The sequence below is a fragment of the Eretmochelys imbricata genome, chromosome 3 (assembly GCF_965152235.1).
Source record: "Eretmochelys imbricata isolate rEreImb1 chromosome 3, rEreImb1.hap1, whole genome shotgun sequence".
In the NCBI taxonomy this organism is placed as follows: Eukaryota; Metazoa; Chordata; order Testudines; family Cheloniidae; genus Eretmochelys; species Eretmochelys imbricata.
Window position 1 is genome coordinate 170,453,758 of NC_135574.1, and position 17,383 is coordinate 170,471,140.

The 17,383-nt window shown below is 41.7% G+C and overlaps 1 protein-coding gene across 1 annotated transcript in view; it reads left to right on the forward strand.

Annotated features, from left to right (window-relative positions):
• The first annotated feature begins 5,571 nt into the window (after nt 1-5,571).
• Nucleotides 5,572-17,383, forward strand: part of MTA3 (metastasis associated 1 family member 3) — a 152,054-nt gene continuing 140,242 nt past the window's right edge. Inside the window, exons 1-3 of the mRNA XM_077811966.1 lie at nt 5,572-5,673; nt 10,158-10,225; nt 13,332-13,425. Of these exons, the coding sequence (XP_077668092.1) occupies nt 5,646-5,673; nt 10,158-10,225; nt 13,332-13,425 (190 nt within the window). The 5' untranslated portion in view covers nt 5,572-5,645. The remainder of the gene's footprint in view (nt 5,674-10,157; nt 10,226-13,331; nt 13,426-17,383) is intronic.

A 17,383-nucleotide genomic window follows, 5' to 3' on the forward strand; every position in this document is an offset into this window, starting at 1 on the left:
CTGAGTCCAGGCTGAGACAAGGGTCTAGCCTGTGAAGAGGAATAACTGGAACTCTGTGCTGCAGAAACTCTGCACCCTGCCTAAAACATTTAGAGGGAGAAATTACTATTTGTAACATGTTTCTTTAACGTATTAAGCTTAGTTTGCGTGTTTTGTTTTATTTGCTCAGTAATCTGCTTTGTTCGGTTTGCTATCCCTTATAATCACTTAAAATTTACCCTTTGTAGTTAATTTTATTTGTTTATTCCAAAACTCAGTTTGTGCAATTCATATGGGGGGGGGAGGGCAAAAAGCTGAGCATATCTCCCTCCACACTGAGGACAGGGGCAATTTTTATGTGCTTGCGCTGTACAGGTCTCTATACAGCAGAAGACAATATTATTTTGGGTTTACACCCCAAAAGGAGGTGCGTATGTGATGCTGGGTAATGAGCATATAATGGACCCCAGTATATCAGGTGGCATCCGGGATGGGTCCAACCCATCACAATGGGGGGAGACCAGCTTTCATAGTTCAAGATGCGTTTTTCATGGCCGTGAATTTGGTAGGACCCTATTTATAGTAAAAGAAAAAACAAGTTTACTTAAAAGGGATAGGATTAAGTGATACCAACTACAAACAATTAAGACAGAAAGTGTTACAAGTAAACAAAAGTAAAAAATATGCTTCTAAGATTAAAATTTTTCAGCAAGTCACAATCTCTGCCTATGTATGTTTAACTAAACTCAGTTCCCAGAGACTTCAACACCCCCTTTATGGAAGGATCCCATGCGCTGTGATTTCAAGTGCTCTCTAGGCCCTTGAATCCCTCAAGTGATGGTTACCAAAATGGCTTCCTGTTTCTGCTTATACCTCCCAAAGATCATGGACTGTTACAAGAGGCAGGAAGGCTTCCTGCTGTTCTTCCCTTCTGGTTGACTTCCCATCCTCCTACTGATTTGTATGTAAATGGAGCTCCCATTGTTTCAATTCCATAATGCTCAATTTACATTGGAGACAGGTAGATAGCGGTCTTCCCTCCTGTCTGGGAGAAAACCTGTTTCTCCCTATGATGGGACAGACTTTAAAGCACATAAGTGAGTATCCATATTTCCTCATATAATGTTAATGCACACATTTAACAATATTAATCAGCAGCGTGTCCCAGACTTTCAGAAAAGACCTTACTTGATGCCCTTTTATAATACAGTAATATGATATACCATCAGTTGATTCAATTACTTTTCATTTAAGGTTCAGACCCCCCTGACTTTATAGACCTGCAAACCTTTAAAATGTATTCTCAGATAAAGTTCCTTTTCTCCTGCTAGGATGCAGATGCCATGCTATCCTCTTCTCTGCTTGTTAGTTTTGTTTATCTTATATGTAAATATACCTTCATTGTCTCTGCATGATGACAAGACTGGTCAGACAAGCAAATACACTAGCACATTATGTACTTCAATATTATTTACTGAATGTCTGCTACCCCAATTCCTTTATATAAGGCAGGCTGTGCTTATGCACTGCTTGCCAAACACATTTTAAGAACATAATTCTAGCACATATTTATGATTTTGTACACAGCTTGTACATACACCATGCAAAAGTATTAATGATCAGTGGGTTATTAGTTCTCCAATGATATATTACATGTCACCTTTTGGGTATATATCACGACAATCATGCGTTAGAGGTAGCGAGTATTTCAGGCCTGACAAGAGTTACTGACACAGAACAGTTAATTACCAGTGGGCCTCTGGGTCACAGATGGGCAGGGCCACGTATCTTCTGTTTCTTCCCCCCCCCCCATCAATGCCAGTGATAAAATACTCCCTGCTCTTTTCCATTTTAGTTACGGTAACTGGTCTAACCTGTTTTTCAATATTTACATGGGTTTACACTCTCCACGCAGTGCTCAGATTTTGTAAGTGCTTGATTTTAAATTCCCCGACGCAGACAAGTTTATTAATAGTTGAATAAAATTCATTATAGGATTAAGACAGAGCCTTTGCACGAGCCTTAAATCACAGAAATTGGAAAAATAGGGGAGGAAAAATAAGTAATAAAGCATCTGGGTTGCATTGTTATATTTTAGTTCAGAACCCAATTGAAAGTTCCCAGAGCTCATTTAAGTTTTGTGCTAGTGGATCTCATGGAAAAAGAACTGGATCAGTGAATTTGCAGCCACCTCGTACAACTGAGGTGTGTGTGGAAACTCCTGCCTCTTAACACACACACACAGGCTGTAAAACTGAATATGTCTGCTACCCCTCTTATACCTCAGCTGCCTGGGGAGTTCCTTAAAGGCAGGATTTGCAACTCCCTTACACCTTGTTTAATCACTTACACCTGTGTAAAATGGTATTTACCATTCATTTAGGACAGGTGTAAGTGACTACAGGTGTGAGGAAATAGAGAACCAGGTTCTGACTTCTGAGGCTCAATATTGAAGTACATTATCACGCCTGCTCTGTATGCTTTGTGACCCAGGAATTCTTGAAGTCTGCCCCGACTAAAACCTGGATGGGTTCTCTGAGGTAACCTCTCTTTTTTTGGTTGTCCTTGTCCTTCTCAGGAATCTGTGGAGATTGTCCTCAGGACATTACACCTCCCATGTGCTTGAAGGAAAAGTGTATTCTTCAACCACCCTCTTCCCTTTGCACATATAAATATGCATCTTCAGCTTGCCTTTCCTGCCCATGGAAGAAAAGCCCAGAGACCGACTCCTGAAAGAATGTGAGAATGAAAGAGTGTGGGGAAATAAGGTGGATGAGGTAATATTTCTTATTGGACCAACATCAGTTGGTGAGAGACACAAGCTTTGGACTTTTACATGTGTGGGGGGAACTCATCTAGAGTTGCAGTGCAAATTTGGACTAAGGAGAAGAGCTCACCGGCATTTTTAAAGAGTGGTAATGACTACATGGAACAAGCCTAATCAACCCTCTGAATTAATTGTTTTCTTGCTTGCCAAATTGCATTTCCTTGAGCCTTCCATGTTATTTAATCTTTTGTATCATTCACTACTTGGAGTGTTAAGCAGTAGGATTCTTTTTTGAATTCCAGGTGAGGTGCCAGTGTAGTGTCAGACAGTTCAGAGAAATGTATGCTAAAGTACAACTTCTGCTCTCTGAATACAATTTCTGGGACATCCCCGGTCATCTCCCACTAGCACATTTTCCTTCTAGTGGGCAGGATAGGTGAGGAATTCAGATTTCCCTTTCAAAATGTGGGGCTCTCTCGTTTTTTTAAATGGGGGTGGGATGATAGGTGGCTCTATAGATTTCATGCACTCATTTAATGTGTTGCAGTAGCAGAAACACTGAGTTGCTCTTGTTTTCCATTGGAACCACGTACACAGGAAATGAAAAGTGCACTGTTCAACAACATATGAGAAATCTTAACCTAATAGTTTCAGGCTCATTTAATAAAAAATGATGTCGGCATGCGATTAGCTTAAATATGCACTGAAGACAAGAAAAAAACCCTTATATTTATTATGGCTATTGATTCCTCACCCCTAGCGCCTCCCCCCCAGCTTGAATTCTACGCTACATTTCCCTTTAGATCAGGGAAGAAATGAGATGCCAGCTTGAAAGAGTTCAAGACACACAAACAGAAATTCTGGGACATGAAATGAATGACCCATGATCCTTTATGTAAGAAACCCCTCCCACCCCAAACCAGAAGCTTTTCTTTTAAAAGGCAACAGTCCAAACTAGAACCCAGCTGTTAAAAATGGTTGTTTTTCATGTAATAAATTTCAAATAAGGGAGAAGTATATTTTTGTTACAAAAATATAAAAGTTGTGGAAACACTTCAAAATCAATTTGATTTGTAAACAATTCTTCAGCATTTATTGATTCTGAGATGAGTTGCTAGAAGTCCGTTTTACCTTAGCTTTTCTAGGCTATACTGAAGACTTTTCTGAATGCTTTTCACCAATGAGAAGGGTTATCAAAAACAGCAAAAGAAATTCCATATGCCACCAAATTTTGATGAATACGTTTGAGAGAAGCAAAGGAGATCATCAGTATAACCGAAGGACAGATTGTATCCTGAATAGTGTCCTACAGCTAAAACACACAAACCCAACATCAGGGAAAAAACAAATGAGAAACTAGATGTTCCAGTGAATAAATAGGTAAACAACTTTGATGATTATAGCTACCCAATGGGAGAATTTGTGTTTGATAATCACAATAGTCATTACAATCACTCTTTCTGTAGACCAAAGATGAGGTACAGCATGGAACTAAGACCCTAAACAAGATGTGGGGAAAAACAGCACAGAATGCATTATTATCTAAAGTAATTAAATTCATGTTAAGTAGAAACTATGATCCAGTGGGACAAAGAACCAGGAAGCTCTAATTAACTCCTAACTCTGCTGCTGCCGGAGCTTGACCAAATCACTTAAACAAAACTATAACCGGTTATCTGTAAATGAGTATAGCAATAATTGGCATAATAGTTATAAAAATGGGTGCAACAAAGATGGTATTTGAAATGTTTGCAAAGTTGTTGGGAAATCATATAAAAGCTGCAAAGTATAATTCCTTTAGGATAAACAGCATTATTGATTAGATCAGTTTTGCGATTCAACATTTTGATGGAAATACAGTGAGAGAACACCAACTTTCATTGGAAAGTACTATAATTGTATCTAAAACAAGGGACAATTGAAGTGTAACACAATTATCTCAAAGGAAATGCTGGATTTAAATCCTTCAGGGGGTAGCATACATACCCTTTGTGTACACAAATGCACACATGCTACAGATGCACAAACTCAGACATCTAGGCAGACAAGCTCGTAGATACCCATACATGAGTAGACACAAAAGAATATACACTCAGTCACATACACTGACCCATGTTGATGCACAGCTTCACCCCCCCTGCACAATTGTCATGCACAGACACATATTCGAATGCATCCGTGTACAGGTGCACAGTGTGCTTGTGCATTGGACAACCACTGTCCTGCTCTCACACGTCTACACTCACCTGTGCTGCTCTGCGACTCACCTATATACAGAAACACACTCACCTAGACTCCCACCCACCTAGCCACAGACCCCTCCATGCTTATGCCCACACCACCACCCCTGGCACATTCCGACCCAGAAACACACTCAGTCATAGCCTCTTGCTCTGCTATTGCATATGCTAATGCACTCACCCTCAACATACAATGCACTTCCTGCCCCCAGCCCTCCCATGTACCAGGGCATCACTGCCTCCACGCACCAATGCACTCCTGCCCCCAATGCCCCCCCCCCATGCCAAGGCCCCCCCAGGCCAACGGACTCCGTCCTCGCTTGTCCTTTTGGAGCCAGAACCACGAGGGAAACTTTTAACCCCTCCTCCCCCGATGCGCAGCGGGACACGGCGCTGGTGCAGCGTCCGCCCGGGCAGGGCCCTCCGTGCGCTGGCGCCGCTCGCGTCCCCACACGGGCAACCCAGGAGGGCTGCGGGCCCGGCGGCGCTTTAACCCTTGGCCTGCCGCGCCCCGCGCCGGGCAGCTCCGGGGAGGGCCGCGGCGGCTGGGGTGCGGTGCCCGAGGCGGGGCGGGGCGGGGGGGCAGAGCGAGCCGCTCCCTCCCGGCCCGGCCCGGCCCAGGCGGCAGGAGGAGCAGGAGCAGGGCGCGGAGCGCAGACATGGCGGCCAACATGTACCGAGTGGGAGGTATGTGGGGTCCGGGGAGCGCCGGGCCCGGGGGCGCGCGCTGTGCGCAGCGTGCGGGAGGGGGAGGAGGGAGCCTGGCGCACACCCCAGCCCCCCACGCCCGGCCCAGGCGCCCCACGCCCTCGGGGGGCCCCCAGCGGGGCCCGGGGAGGTGAAGGAGTCCGCCCGCCCTGGAAAGGAGGGAGCCCAGCCCTCGGCCTGCGCAGGGGGGGGAAATGGGCTCAGCCTCCCCCCCCCGACCCCCCGAGCGGGACAGGGGCGGCAGCACCCCGCGAGGGGAGGTGGGGAGCATCCCCTGCCCCCCGGGGGAAGAGGAGCCGCGGGCCCCTTCACTGGGGGAGGGGAAAGGGCAGGGCAGTGCCCCCAAAGGTCAAGGGGAGCGGGCTCAGTAGGCTGCGCACAAGGCGCTCACCTGTTGCCTGCAGCCGGCCACCACCAGGGGATGCAACAGGGGCAGCATCTCCCCAAAGATCAGGGGAGATGGCCTCCCAGGAGGACAGGGAAGGAGGCCACTTCTCCCGCCCCAGCATGTGCTAAACCTATCCAGTAGCAGCCCTCGAGGGGACTAGCCTCCCCAGCCAGGAAGGAGGAAAGGGCCAGGCTCAAACCAACATTGCCCAGGCCTGATGGGAGTGGGCAACCTGTGTCCATCCAGAGGCTTCTGCAGCACACAAACGTCTCACCTTGTTTATTGTTGCCTAGTGTCTTGGGCTACCTGTAAGGAACAGTTTCCATACACCCTCTCCCATCCCCCCCCCGTCCCCAAGTCAAGTTGGGCAGTTGTTATCTTGCCACCCATCAGCTTGGCTCCTGTGGGAGCTGCTGTGTTGGGTGCAGGGTGCATTGGCACAGGGGGAATGGAGGCCAGTTAAAAACAAGCAACAACAGTTTTCCACTCCCCCACAGTAAAATGCCTCATGCAACGTTTACACTCATGTGATGGTGCCAAAGGAAAAGCTGAAGTTAGCTTTTCCATACCATCTCACTGGTCAGTAGCATTCCTCTCCCAATCACTCCCCAAACCAGCATCCTACAATGCATATCAGGGAAAAAGACAAAGGACAAAGACTGGACAGGGCCTGTGAGTGTCCTGGTTTTGTCAAATCCTATGCTAACAAGGTCTGAATTAAAGATAGTAAAAGTGATGAAGGTGAGATCAGTTCCATCCTGTCTGTCCCTCTCAAGGGGTCAACTGCACAAATACAGTGTAGGAAATAACTGCTTAGGAAGGAGTATGGCAGAAAAGGATCTGGGGGTTATAGTGGATAACAATGTGGTACAGTTGCAAAAAAAAAAACCCATATAACCAAACATTGTTATGGGATATATTAGCAGGAGTGTTATAGGTGAGATGAGTAATTCTTCGTCTCTGCTGAGCACTGATAAGCAGGGTGACCGTATTTTCCCAAAGGAAAAACGGGCCACCCCCAGGCCAGCCTGAGGCATCCCTGCCACCCTACCCCTGCCTCCCTCTCACCCACAGGGGGCTGGACTGAGTTCAGGGAGGATGGCCCAAGCCCCCCTGCAGCCCACCCACATCTGCTATCTCCCCACATATGCAATAGTTCCTGTGAGCCCTGCTACCTCTGCCCGCCCATGCGTGGAGCTGCCTGATGCCTCCCTCTGCCCCTTGCACATGGGGCAGGATGGCTGGCCTGAGCTGATCACCTTAGCCCTCACTCCAGCACAGGGCTGCAGTTGCCACTGGTCCCCTTCTCCTCCCCCCACGTTCCTCCACACCCCATTAGGGGTCCTACCCCACTTTTGGCAAAATTGTGCCTCCCCCCCCCCCATTTGCTCTTGCTAACAGATGATCGAGAGCAAGTGTCCAATTTTGTCAAAAAAGTTGGGACGGCTGGGACAGGGCCTAAAAGAAGGGACTGTCCCAACTAAAAAGGGACATACGGTCACCCTTCTGATAAGACCTCAACTGTAGTACTGTGTCCAGTTCTGGGCACCACACTTTGGGAAAGATGTGGATGAATTGCAGAAAGACCAGAGGAGAGCAACAAAAATGATTAAAGGTTTAGAAAACATGAGCTATCAGGAAAGCTTGAAAAAACTGATTTTTTTTGGTCTGGAGAAGAGAAGACAGGGGGAGGTATGTGTAAAGAGTTGTTATAAAGAGAATGAGGATACATTTTTCTCCTTATGCACTGAGGACAGAACAAGTAGTAATGGGCTTAAATTACAGCTAAGGAGATTTAGAAATTGCAGGAGCGTGTGGAATCTCAATCATTTGATGTTTTTCAGAACAGGGTTAAACAAACATCTGTCAGAGATGGGCTAGATAATATTTAGTCCTGCCTCAGTGCAGCTCTCTTCCCTGGATGACCTCTTGAGATCTCTTTCCATCTTACATTTCTATGATTCTGTGATTTAGTTATAGCAACAAGCCCTCTTTCTCCAAGAGGGAATTTAGGTCTTGAGCCCATACACCCTTACTCATGTGAGTAATTCTCACAAGAGACATGAAGTCTGGGCAAGGATTTGCCCAGTCTGGCCCCTGCTGCTTAGATTTTGGATTCTCAACCTGGGAATTCTTAGGGGAAGATGAAAAAGTTTCAGGAGGTAGCAACCACCCTCATTACTAAATGAGAAGGGGTCCCAGAATGGTTTTCTGCTGTAACATGGCATCATGGTATGAGAAAAGTTGAGAACCACTAGCTTAGACTTGCTAAATGATCCCTTCTCCCACTACATATGGCACACAGTGATTACATATCTATTTTTGATCTATTAACCATACATTCTTTTTCAAACTCCCATCCCTCCCCCTTTATTGAAGCAGATATAGGAGATGTAAGATTTTTGGGCAGGTTAATCCCTGTACATTCACTATTTTTCCATGCATTAATTCTACCATGTTTCCATAGTGGTAAATTCAGACATTAGTGCAGGATACAAAGATACTGTAGCAAGGCGATGACTCACTAGTGCAGTACCTCCTGCTGGTCATCTGGGAATTAGTTCTTTCCAGCCTCAGAGTGCCCTCTGCAGGCCAGTGCCTCACCTGCCACTGGCCCCCTATGTCCCTCCCAGGCCCCAGTGCCCCTTTACCTTGGGGTCCTGCCCCCTGGCAGTGCACCCACACTCTGGGTCTTCCCTCCCAGGGGAACACCCAACCCTCTATCCCCTCCTTACTTCAGTGGCTACTGCCAGTCACCATCTAGCCCCCACACACTGGGGTAGACTGCAGTCTGTAAACCACTCATCATCAGCAAAGGGGTTGGACCAGCTGCCTCTGCCTATTCCCAGGCTACACCTCACTAGCCTCAGTACCTTTCCTGGCCTTTAGCAAGGCCTGTAGCCTAAGGGTTTTCCAGACTAGAGCGCCTCTTGGCCCTTCCCCACGCCAGGTACCCTTCCTAGCTCCCAGGCAGCTAGGTCTAGCTCTCTCCACAGATAGAGAGAGATTTTCCTGAGCACCTGGCTCACAGCCCTTTTATAGGGCCAGCAGTGGCCTGATTGGGGCATGGCCCCAGCTGTGGCTGTTTCCCCAATGAGCCTAGCTTTTTTTTTCAGCCCGGGCCCTCTCCAAGGGCTGGGTTTTAACCTCTTCTGAGCCAGAGCAGTGTGACCGCCCTGCTACAGATACATTCAAATATAAATGCAAAGTATTATTTGAATTTTGTGGAGCATCGTCTATGAGACTCTCCAAGAAAAAGTAGGTTTTGAGAGACTGAATTGAGGGAAACGTTACTTTTGTTCATCGTTATGGGTGATATATAAACTTTTGGCCATGAAAAGCTGAAGAGTCTTCGTTGTCCCTTTTGAAAATATTTTTGTAACAATGAAACTAGCTGTCATATTCAAGTACAGAAGAATCCCACTCATGAACATTAGTGACTGGGAGATTTATTGCCAATTACTGTGTTTTGCAAATTATTTACTGAACTGGGGTGTCAGCAAAAGCAAGTATGAGGCATCACAAAAGTACTTTGTTCATTTATCTGGACTACTGTACTTATTAATACTTCCAAATTTGCTAGTAAATGTCAAGTAGCATATTTTATAAAAATAACGATGTCTCAGTAATACAAAACCTCACCATACAGCACACCGAGGTTAAATCGTTTGCTGAGAGGTTGTGGGAGACTGCCAGTTTTTAAAGCAGATTTATAAAGTACGTGGATTAGTGAAGTGCATTGTAAGCTTTGATCCTGCAAAGATTTATTCACATACTTAACTTTACAGTCATTGGGAATATTCATAGTGTGTAATGTTAAACACGTATCTTTGCAGAATCAGGGCCTTAATGAGGTTCTATTTAGTTAATCCCAAGAGTTATGAGATAATTGGTTGAAAACTCAACAAATATTCAAAATGTTGTAATAACCGAGATATGCATCTGGCAGTGAATATGACTGAAGCACCTGCTTTTTATAAGCCTCTAGAGTTAGGGGAATTGTGCATTGACAAAAACAACATTCTACAAATACTGCTTTTGAAATAATTAAATATCTTTCTGCCTTTTGTTACAGATTATGTTTATTTTGAAAACTCCTCAAGCAATCCATATCTGATCAGGCGAATAGAAGAACTTAACAAGGTACATGAATATGTAAAATTCCTATACACTACTTGATAAAACGTGATGTAACGGCCAGACAAGTGCAAATGTGTAATTTTTCTTAAAACCCAAGTAGTATTTTCCCAGCTCTTGTATGATTTCCATAAACACGATTTCTGAATGCTGTGATGTTTTGGAGATTTGCGTGTACCTCATACAAAGATATTACTTGTTGAAATATTGCTATGTGATCTCTTATAATTCTGCATTACATGGAAAAACAGCCAGTACATCGTGATCAGGAAGATTCTGCTTTTTAAAATTCTAAAACCAAACCTTCCACAAGGGTGTGGGCTTGCATGCTCAGGAGATTGGTAATGGCATGGATTATTTCACCTTTCTGATGATCTAGTCCAGGATGGTAGTGACCATAAATTCTTATCATTTATTGTGTGTTCAGTGGCATATGAGAAATGATTTGGGATTCTCAGACAGTTCCCAGTGGATAGATGTCCAGATAATAAAAACTGCAACCCCACTGAAGTTATTTACACCCTTTGTTGGCAGTCTTTGAATAGGCACCAGAGATTTGAATGGCCATGGAGACTCAACTCTCTACCTTCGTCCTTAGGGAAAGTTTTCCTGTGACAGGATTGAGGCTGTTTGAGGTGGGAGTATGGGGCAGCATGAAGGCCTGTCGTGAAGTCTCATGTTACAGAGACTATGTTACTTTTATAAAACCTTCTGCAGTTTATTTACTAGTGTGCTATAAAGAACTATTATCAATACTTATAAGTAAATTTCTCATATCAAAATAAATGATGAAAGTATATTTTGTGGTGTAAAAATCTTAATTTAAAAAAAAATTTTGTAATTCACAAAATTGGTAATCTGCAAGGGGTCTTCCTCTGTATCCATCTTTAGAGCTATCTGAGACCACTGCCACTCAGCTAATACTTGCACCTCACAAATTTTATAATCAGTTTGGACTTCTATTGGAATACAGTATGTTTGATTTACTGTAAATGAAGTGATTCCAATAATGTTCTAAATGTAATGTTTATTACCTTTAAACTGGATTGCCATAATGTAATCTTGTTGGTGGGATGTAGGACACAGTCATTTATTGATTTTTGAAACAGAGTGGTTTCTAGCATTTAGTCCAGATTCCTAATGGGGAAGTATGTATCTTTCGTGTGTTAAGGGCATCTATTAAGAAGAAAGAAAACTGAAAAAAACAGGTTTTTATTTTGTTAATTAGACATTATACACACTTATCTTTTAAAAAAACAAAACTAAAACATGGCAAAACTCTCAAGTCTCACATTAATCTATTTTAAAGAGAGTCTGTAAACGGTTTGGAACACACTGCTTATTTTTAATATACATAGTGAACTATTGCACTAGATTTTGACTCTTATTCCCATAGCATGAAAACATGGGGTATGAACAACGGGCTCATGATTTTGAATAGTTGAAGTTGTTCATGGGTGATGGTGGTCACACAAAAAATTACTGGCATGTCTTTTACAAGATTATGACTACATATGAGCATTGTTGACCATGAATGAGGCTGCTCTCTGTAGGACCCCTTTTTTGTTCACTGCAGAAATTGTGAATGAGACAGGAGGATGAGACAGTGAATAGTGTATAGGGAATAAGACAGAAGGATGCAGGAAGAGAGAGATGAGAAAAATACTTTAAGTGTTAGCAGAATATTGTCAGTCTCATGCTAAGGAGCTAAGCCCCAATAGTGAGAATCCTGCAAGATGATATCCTCAAAGGGGAATTGTAAGGTAAGTAATTTTTCCATCTAGTTAGCTGAAGTAAGCGAATTTGTCAAATAGACTTTAGTGGGTTATATTGAACATAGTTTAAATGAAATTGCCATAGTAATTTGAAATGCACAGTTGCTTACAAAAAAGGAATTAAAAAGAAATGTTAAATAATCTTTTAATATTTATAGGTTACATTAAAATGAAATTGTTATTGGTCCTGTAACAAAATAATACTGTGGGTAATTTTTTGCAGTCAGTATAAATGCTCTGATGAAGTGACCTATAGTTAGTATGGGCTTGCTCCTGGAAACCCTTACTTATGTGAGTAATCACATTGACTTCATCCGTTGAAGTGAGCTGTAGCTCACGAAAGCTTATGCTCAAATAAATTTGTTAGTCTCTGTCATAAATATAAAGGGGAGGGTAAACCCCTTTAAAATCCCCTCTGGCCAGAGGAAAAATCCTCTCACCTGTAAAGGGTTAAGAAGCTAAAGGTAACCTTGCTGGCACCTGACCAAAATGACCAATGAGGAGACAAGATACTTTCAAAAGCTGGGAGGAGGGAGAGAAACAAAGGGTCTGGGTCTGTCTGTATACTGCTTTTGCCAGGGACAGAACAGGAATGGAGTCTTAGAACTTTTAGTAAGTAATCTAGCTAGGTATGTGTTAGATTATGATTTCTTTGAATGGCTGAGAAAAGAACTGTGCTGAACAGAATGACTATCCCTGTCTGTGTGTCTTTTTTGTATCTTAAGGTTTTGCCTAGAGGGATTTTCTATGTTTTGAATCTAATTACCCTGTAAGGTATCTACCATCCTGATTTTACAGAGGTGATTCCTTTACTTCTATTAAAAGTCTTCTTGTAAGAAAACTGAATGCTTTTTCATTGTTCTCAGATCCAAGGGTTTGGGTCTGTGGTCACCTATGCAAATTGGTGAGGATTTTTAGCAAACCTTCCCCAAGAAGTGAGGTGCAAGGGTTGGGAGGATTTTGGGGGGAAAGACGTGTCCAAACTATGTTTCCTAGTAAACCCAGTTAAAGTTTAGTGGTGGCAGTGGAAATTCCAAGGGCAAAGGGTAAAATTAATTTGTACCTTGGGGAAGTTTTAATCTAAGGTGGTAAAAGTAAGCTTAGGAGGTTTTCATGCAGGTCCCCACATCTATACCCTACAGTTCAGAGTGGGGGAGGAACCTTGACAGTCTCTAAGGTGCCACAAGTACTCCTTTTCTTTTTATTGACTTTATTGTGACTGCTTGTGTGATTTAGAAGTGTTCATGTGAGTAAAGGCTGGAGGATTGGGTACATACGATTCTAACAGCTCAGAGTGAGGACAGATCCTGACTTGACTAATTTATTTTATTTTCTAGACTGCTAATGGCAATGTGGAAGCAAAAGTTGTGTGCTTTTACAGAAGACGAGACATTTCCAACAGCCTTATAATGCTTGCAGATAAACATGCTAGTAAGTTGATTGTATGTTGTGTTTGATTTTTAACATTAATTGCACATATTTAAAATTGCAGTTACTATGTTGGCCATAGGAATGTTTGTTTTCCTTTTAGGTGTGAATTAACATGATTTGTGCAGTCACTGTCCATCTAGGCAGACCCCATAACCTATAAAGAGCTTTGCAGGATGCCTCATTTGTTAGTTAACTGGTCATTATGCAGTAAGTCAAAATAGAAACATTTGCTAGCTATACCTGGTCAAACATCTGCATGATGTATTCACTCTTATGCATTTGAATGGTGGTATTCTTCATAAGTTTCAATGACCTAAAGAAAATAATCTTAAACGGATTTAACATTTTCATTCAAACAATATTTTTCGTTTTTGGTCCAGAAAATATATTTGTATTTTCTCTTTACCTCAAAAATAAAGAGTAGGAGTCAAATTTATCCCAGGTATAACTCCACTGAAGCTGAGAAACTTTCATAAGAGATTAATTGGATCCATTGGCTCTTGTGTCATGGCCAAATTATTTTTGTGGATAAGGCACAAACATAAATGTATAGCTGGCATAACTACTTAGTGGCATGTTGGCTGGAGTAACTGTGTTGCAAATGACTCTGAAAATTGTGCATGGACATGAAACATTTCCTCATCTGTAGAATGGCATTTACATATGCAATTGGGATAAGTGTAGGTGTCCAGCTAGTAAAATACTAATAAGTGTTCATCTTACTGTGCTTTCAGAAAAACAAAATAATTGTGGTAGAAATGAGAGGTGCTTTTTGAATGCACACCTGCTGTTCCTTGTAGTTGCTATTCACTCGTCTCTCAATATTATCCCTTGCCCTAATTTCTTGCAGCAAAAGTGTAATTTTTAAGAAAGAGGAAAAATTGTAATGAAAGCATTTCAGATTGGGGGACTGTCTGAGAAATTGATTATTTGTAAAACATGACATTACCCTTGTAAGTATACCATGGTGAAATTTTCAAAATGGCCTAAGTGAATTAGAAAGATGAGCAGGATTTGGCTCCTGGGTTTTTCTGCTCTAGTTAAGTTGAGGAGCTATGTTAATCACAAACCTTGATTTTCAGGCTTGGATATGACATTTGAAATTGCATTGTATTGCAAAATGCAGTGTGTCACTTTTTAGAGCAAGCACAAATAGCTTAAATTTGTAATTTAACATATTTCTCATTGTACCCCAGTAAAACAATTCAAGCTCTTTAAAACACCATTCTGTGAATATCAAAATATTTTACTTCAATCAAAAATGTCCAGACAAAACATTAATGGTTTCCAAATTGAAATTTTTTGCAACTTTGGAAATTTTATATTTCAACCTTTCTTCCAGACTTGGGAAAAAAATGAAGGGGGACAGAAATTCTGATTTTTTTCACTCAGCGATACCCTTGGGTTTCTTCACTCTTTTTTGCTGGTAGAATCCTGTAAACGTAAGATCTGGTTGAAATTTTTCAGGTGAATTGTTTTTTTCTCTACAGATAGACTTTTCTATTTTTTTAAAAAAAGCATGTGTAGGATGTAAATAACCGACTAATAGGTTTTTTGGGTTTTGTGATTTTTTTTTTTTTTTTAAAAACGTTATTAACATTTTTTATGGGAATTGCTAACATTTTTCTCTTGAATCCGCCCCCCACCCGTTTAACAGAAAGTTCCAGTAACTTTTGATCAAAACATTTAAAATTTTGAAAAAATGGATCCATTTTGAACACCACAAAATGGAAACAATTTCAAAATGTTTGTGAAATTAAAAATCAAAAAAACCCAGGTCTAAGACACATTGGAGAACAGAATTTTTAATTTCTTTAAAACAATAATCCTTGAAAGAAAATTTCAGGACACACATGCTAATTAAAAAGTGCTTTATTATATAACTGACATTTTTGCAATTAAACAATATTAGGTTGGCACTGTCCCCTTAAGTTTGAAACACTTGAAAATGGTCTGAAGGGAGGGAATTGAATTTCCTGTCTGTTTCCTTGTATTTCTGTTGGAAGTGAATTAACATGGCATTTTTATTTGTCCACCAGCGTCATGGATGATGTCAATTTAGCTTTGGGAATAGTTTTATTAGCTAACTGCGGTGGCAGAGCTAGAGGGGAAAGCTCTCAATGCTATTACATGGATTATTGAAAAAAATACTGTTTTTTTTTTTTCCCCTTAATTTCTGGTATTTAAAAAAATCCACATAGAATCTAATATGATATTCTCCATTCTGCCAGAATATACAGTAGCAGCTTAAGGTGTTGTTTACACAAACATGTAGTTTGCAGCAAACTAGGGTATAAATCTACTCCACAGTAGCCTGCCATGCACTAATTGTTCGTGTGGACCCTGTGTTTTAAAGTGGAGTAGATCAACGCATATGAAGGAGTTGTTAGTGTATGTTAGCAGGGTCCATGGGAAAGTTAATGTGCAGCAGTGCTGTGTAGAGTCACATCCCAGTTTGCTGCAAACTAAAGGCTTGAGTAGACAATCCTTAAGACTGTGTCACTTTTGAGTCTGAACTGCTTTGCATAGTAAGTACCTTGTAAAGTTGTATTGTCAAAGTTGACTTGTTAAGAATTTAATTGATGTTAAAAACACTTCATTTTTGTGTCCTAATCTATCAGCAATTTAGAACGAGGGTTGCAACACAGATAAAATCCATGCTTGGCAACTTTCCAACAATGAACCTTGTATGCTTGTTTTTTTTTGCAGAAGCATTCTTATCACACTATTCTGTCTTTCTATTGGAGTGTTAGTGTTGTGAGCAGGCAGGGTATAGAGAGCAAGATTATTCTAAATGTCAATTGTTCAGAGAATACGATCCACATATATTTCAATACTCCATTGCAAGAAAGGCACAAACGCTGTCCATCTGCAATGGATGTTTGGCATTGTAATAATAAAAAAGACATGAACCATAACAAACCGTCTAGGTTAAGACCAAAGTCTAAAAAAATTTGGTGCCTAAATTTAGGCTCCTGAGACCATATGTAAGCCCTTAAGTAAAATGGCCTGATTTTTCAAAAATGGTAAGCATCTGGCCCCTCTTAATGAGTACAGTAATCGGTGAAATGATCTTGGGTTTTATAAATTTCACTGTGCCCAGTTCTGTCCTTTTCAGTTTTCAGTGGAGTTAAGGCAGGGTCCAATGAAGAACATGGAGAGAGAGGAAATAAAACAAGCAAGGAGACAGAAAACAGAAGTGGATGAGCAACAAACAAAGAGGAAGGGGAGTGGCCGAAACACACACAGCTTACTAGAGAGGGAGAAGCAGACAAAATGGAGGATAAATGACAAACGGAGGGAAAAGCATGTCCCCCCCATATTAGCAGTTCGGTGTTGTGGGTTGAAAGAAATTGCTACTCCTCATTATTTAGGAGGAAACAGGTGCTTAACATTTAGTAAACCTGTAGGACCAACCAAGAATTATATGAAAGTTGTGGGCTGAAATCCTAATACCAAGGGATGGGAATACACTGGGTTTACACCAGGATTATGCTTTTGGGTGCAAAGGAGAGGGCTCATTTTTGAAGCCTAGTAAGATGGTCTGAATAGGTTTAGTGGGTGTCTGATAAAACTGTGCCAATCTCTACAGTCTCTTATCCTTTTACCTTCTTTCTTTCCCAAGGAGCTGCTGTTGCAGTACTGTAACTGTTCATGCTCTGCTGTTGTAATGCTTCAAACAGCTCTTGTCTTTTTGACCTGCTAGTCAGAATATTAAAAAGTTCCACAATCAGAGACCTTTGCCTTCCACTTCAGTGAGTTTGTCATCAGCCTGATGTGCTCAATCTCTGACTGAATGTCCAAAATTGTTCTGAAAGTGGGTTTTTTTTTAATGTGGTGATGGGGCCAAATACTACATTTAGTTTTTGTTGTTAATACTTTAGTTTTGAAGATTTCACCCTGTTTTTTATTAATATCTGTTTATTGAATTTTGATACTTGGTGTTTGATTATGCCTT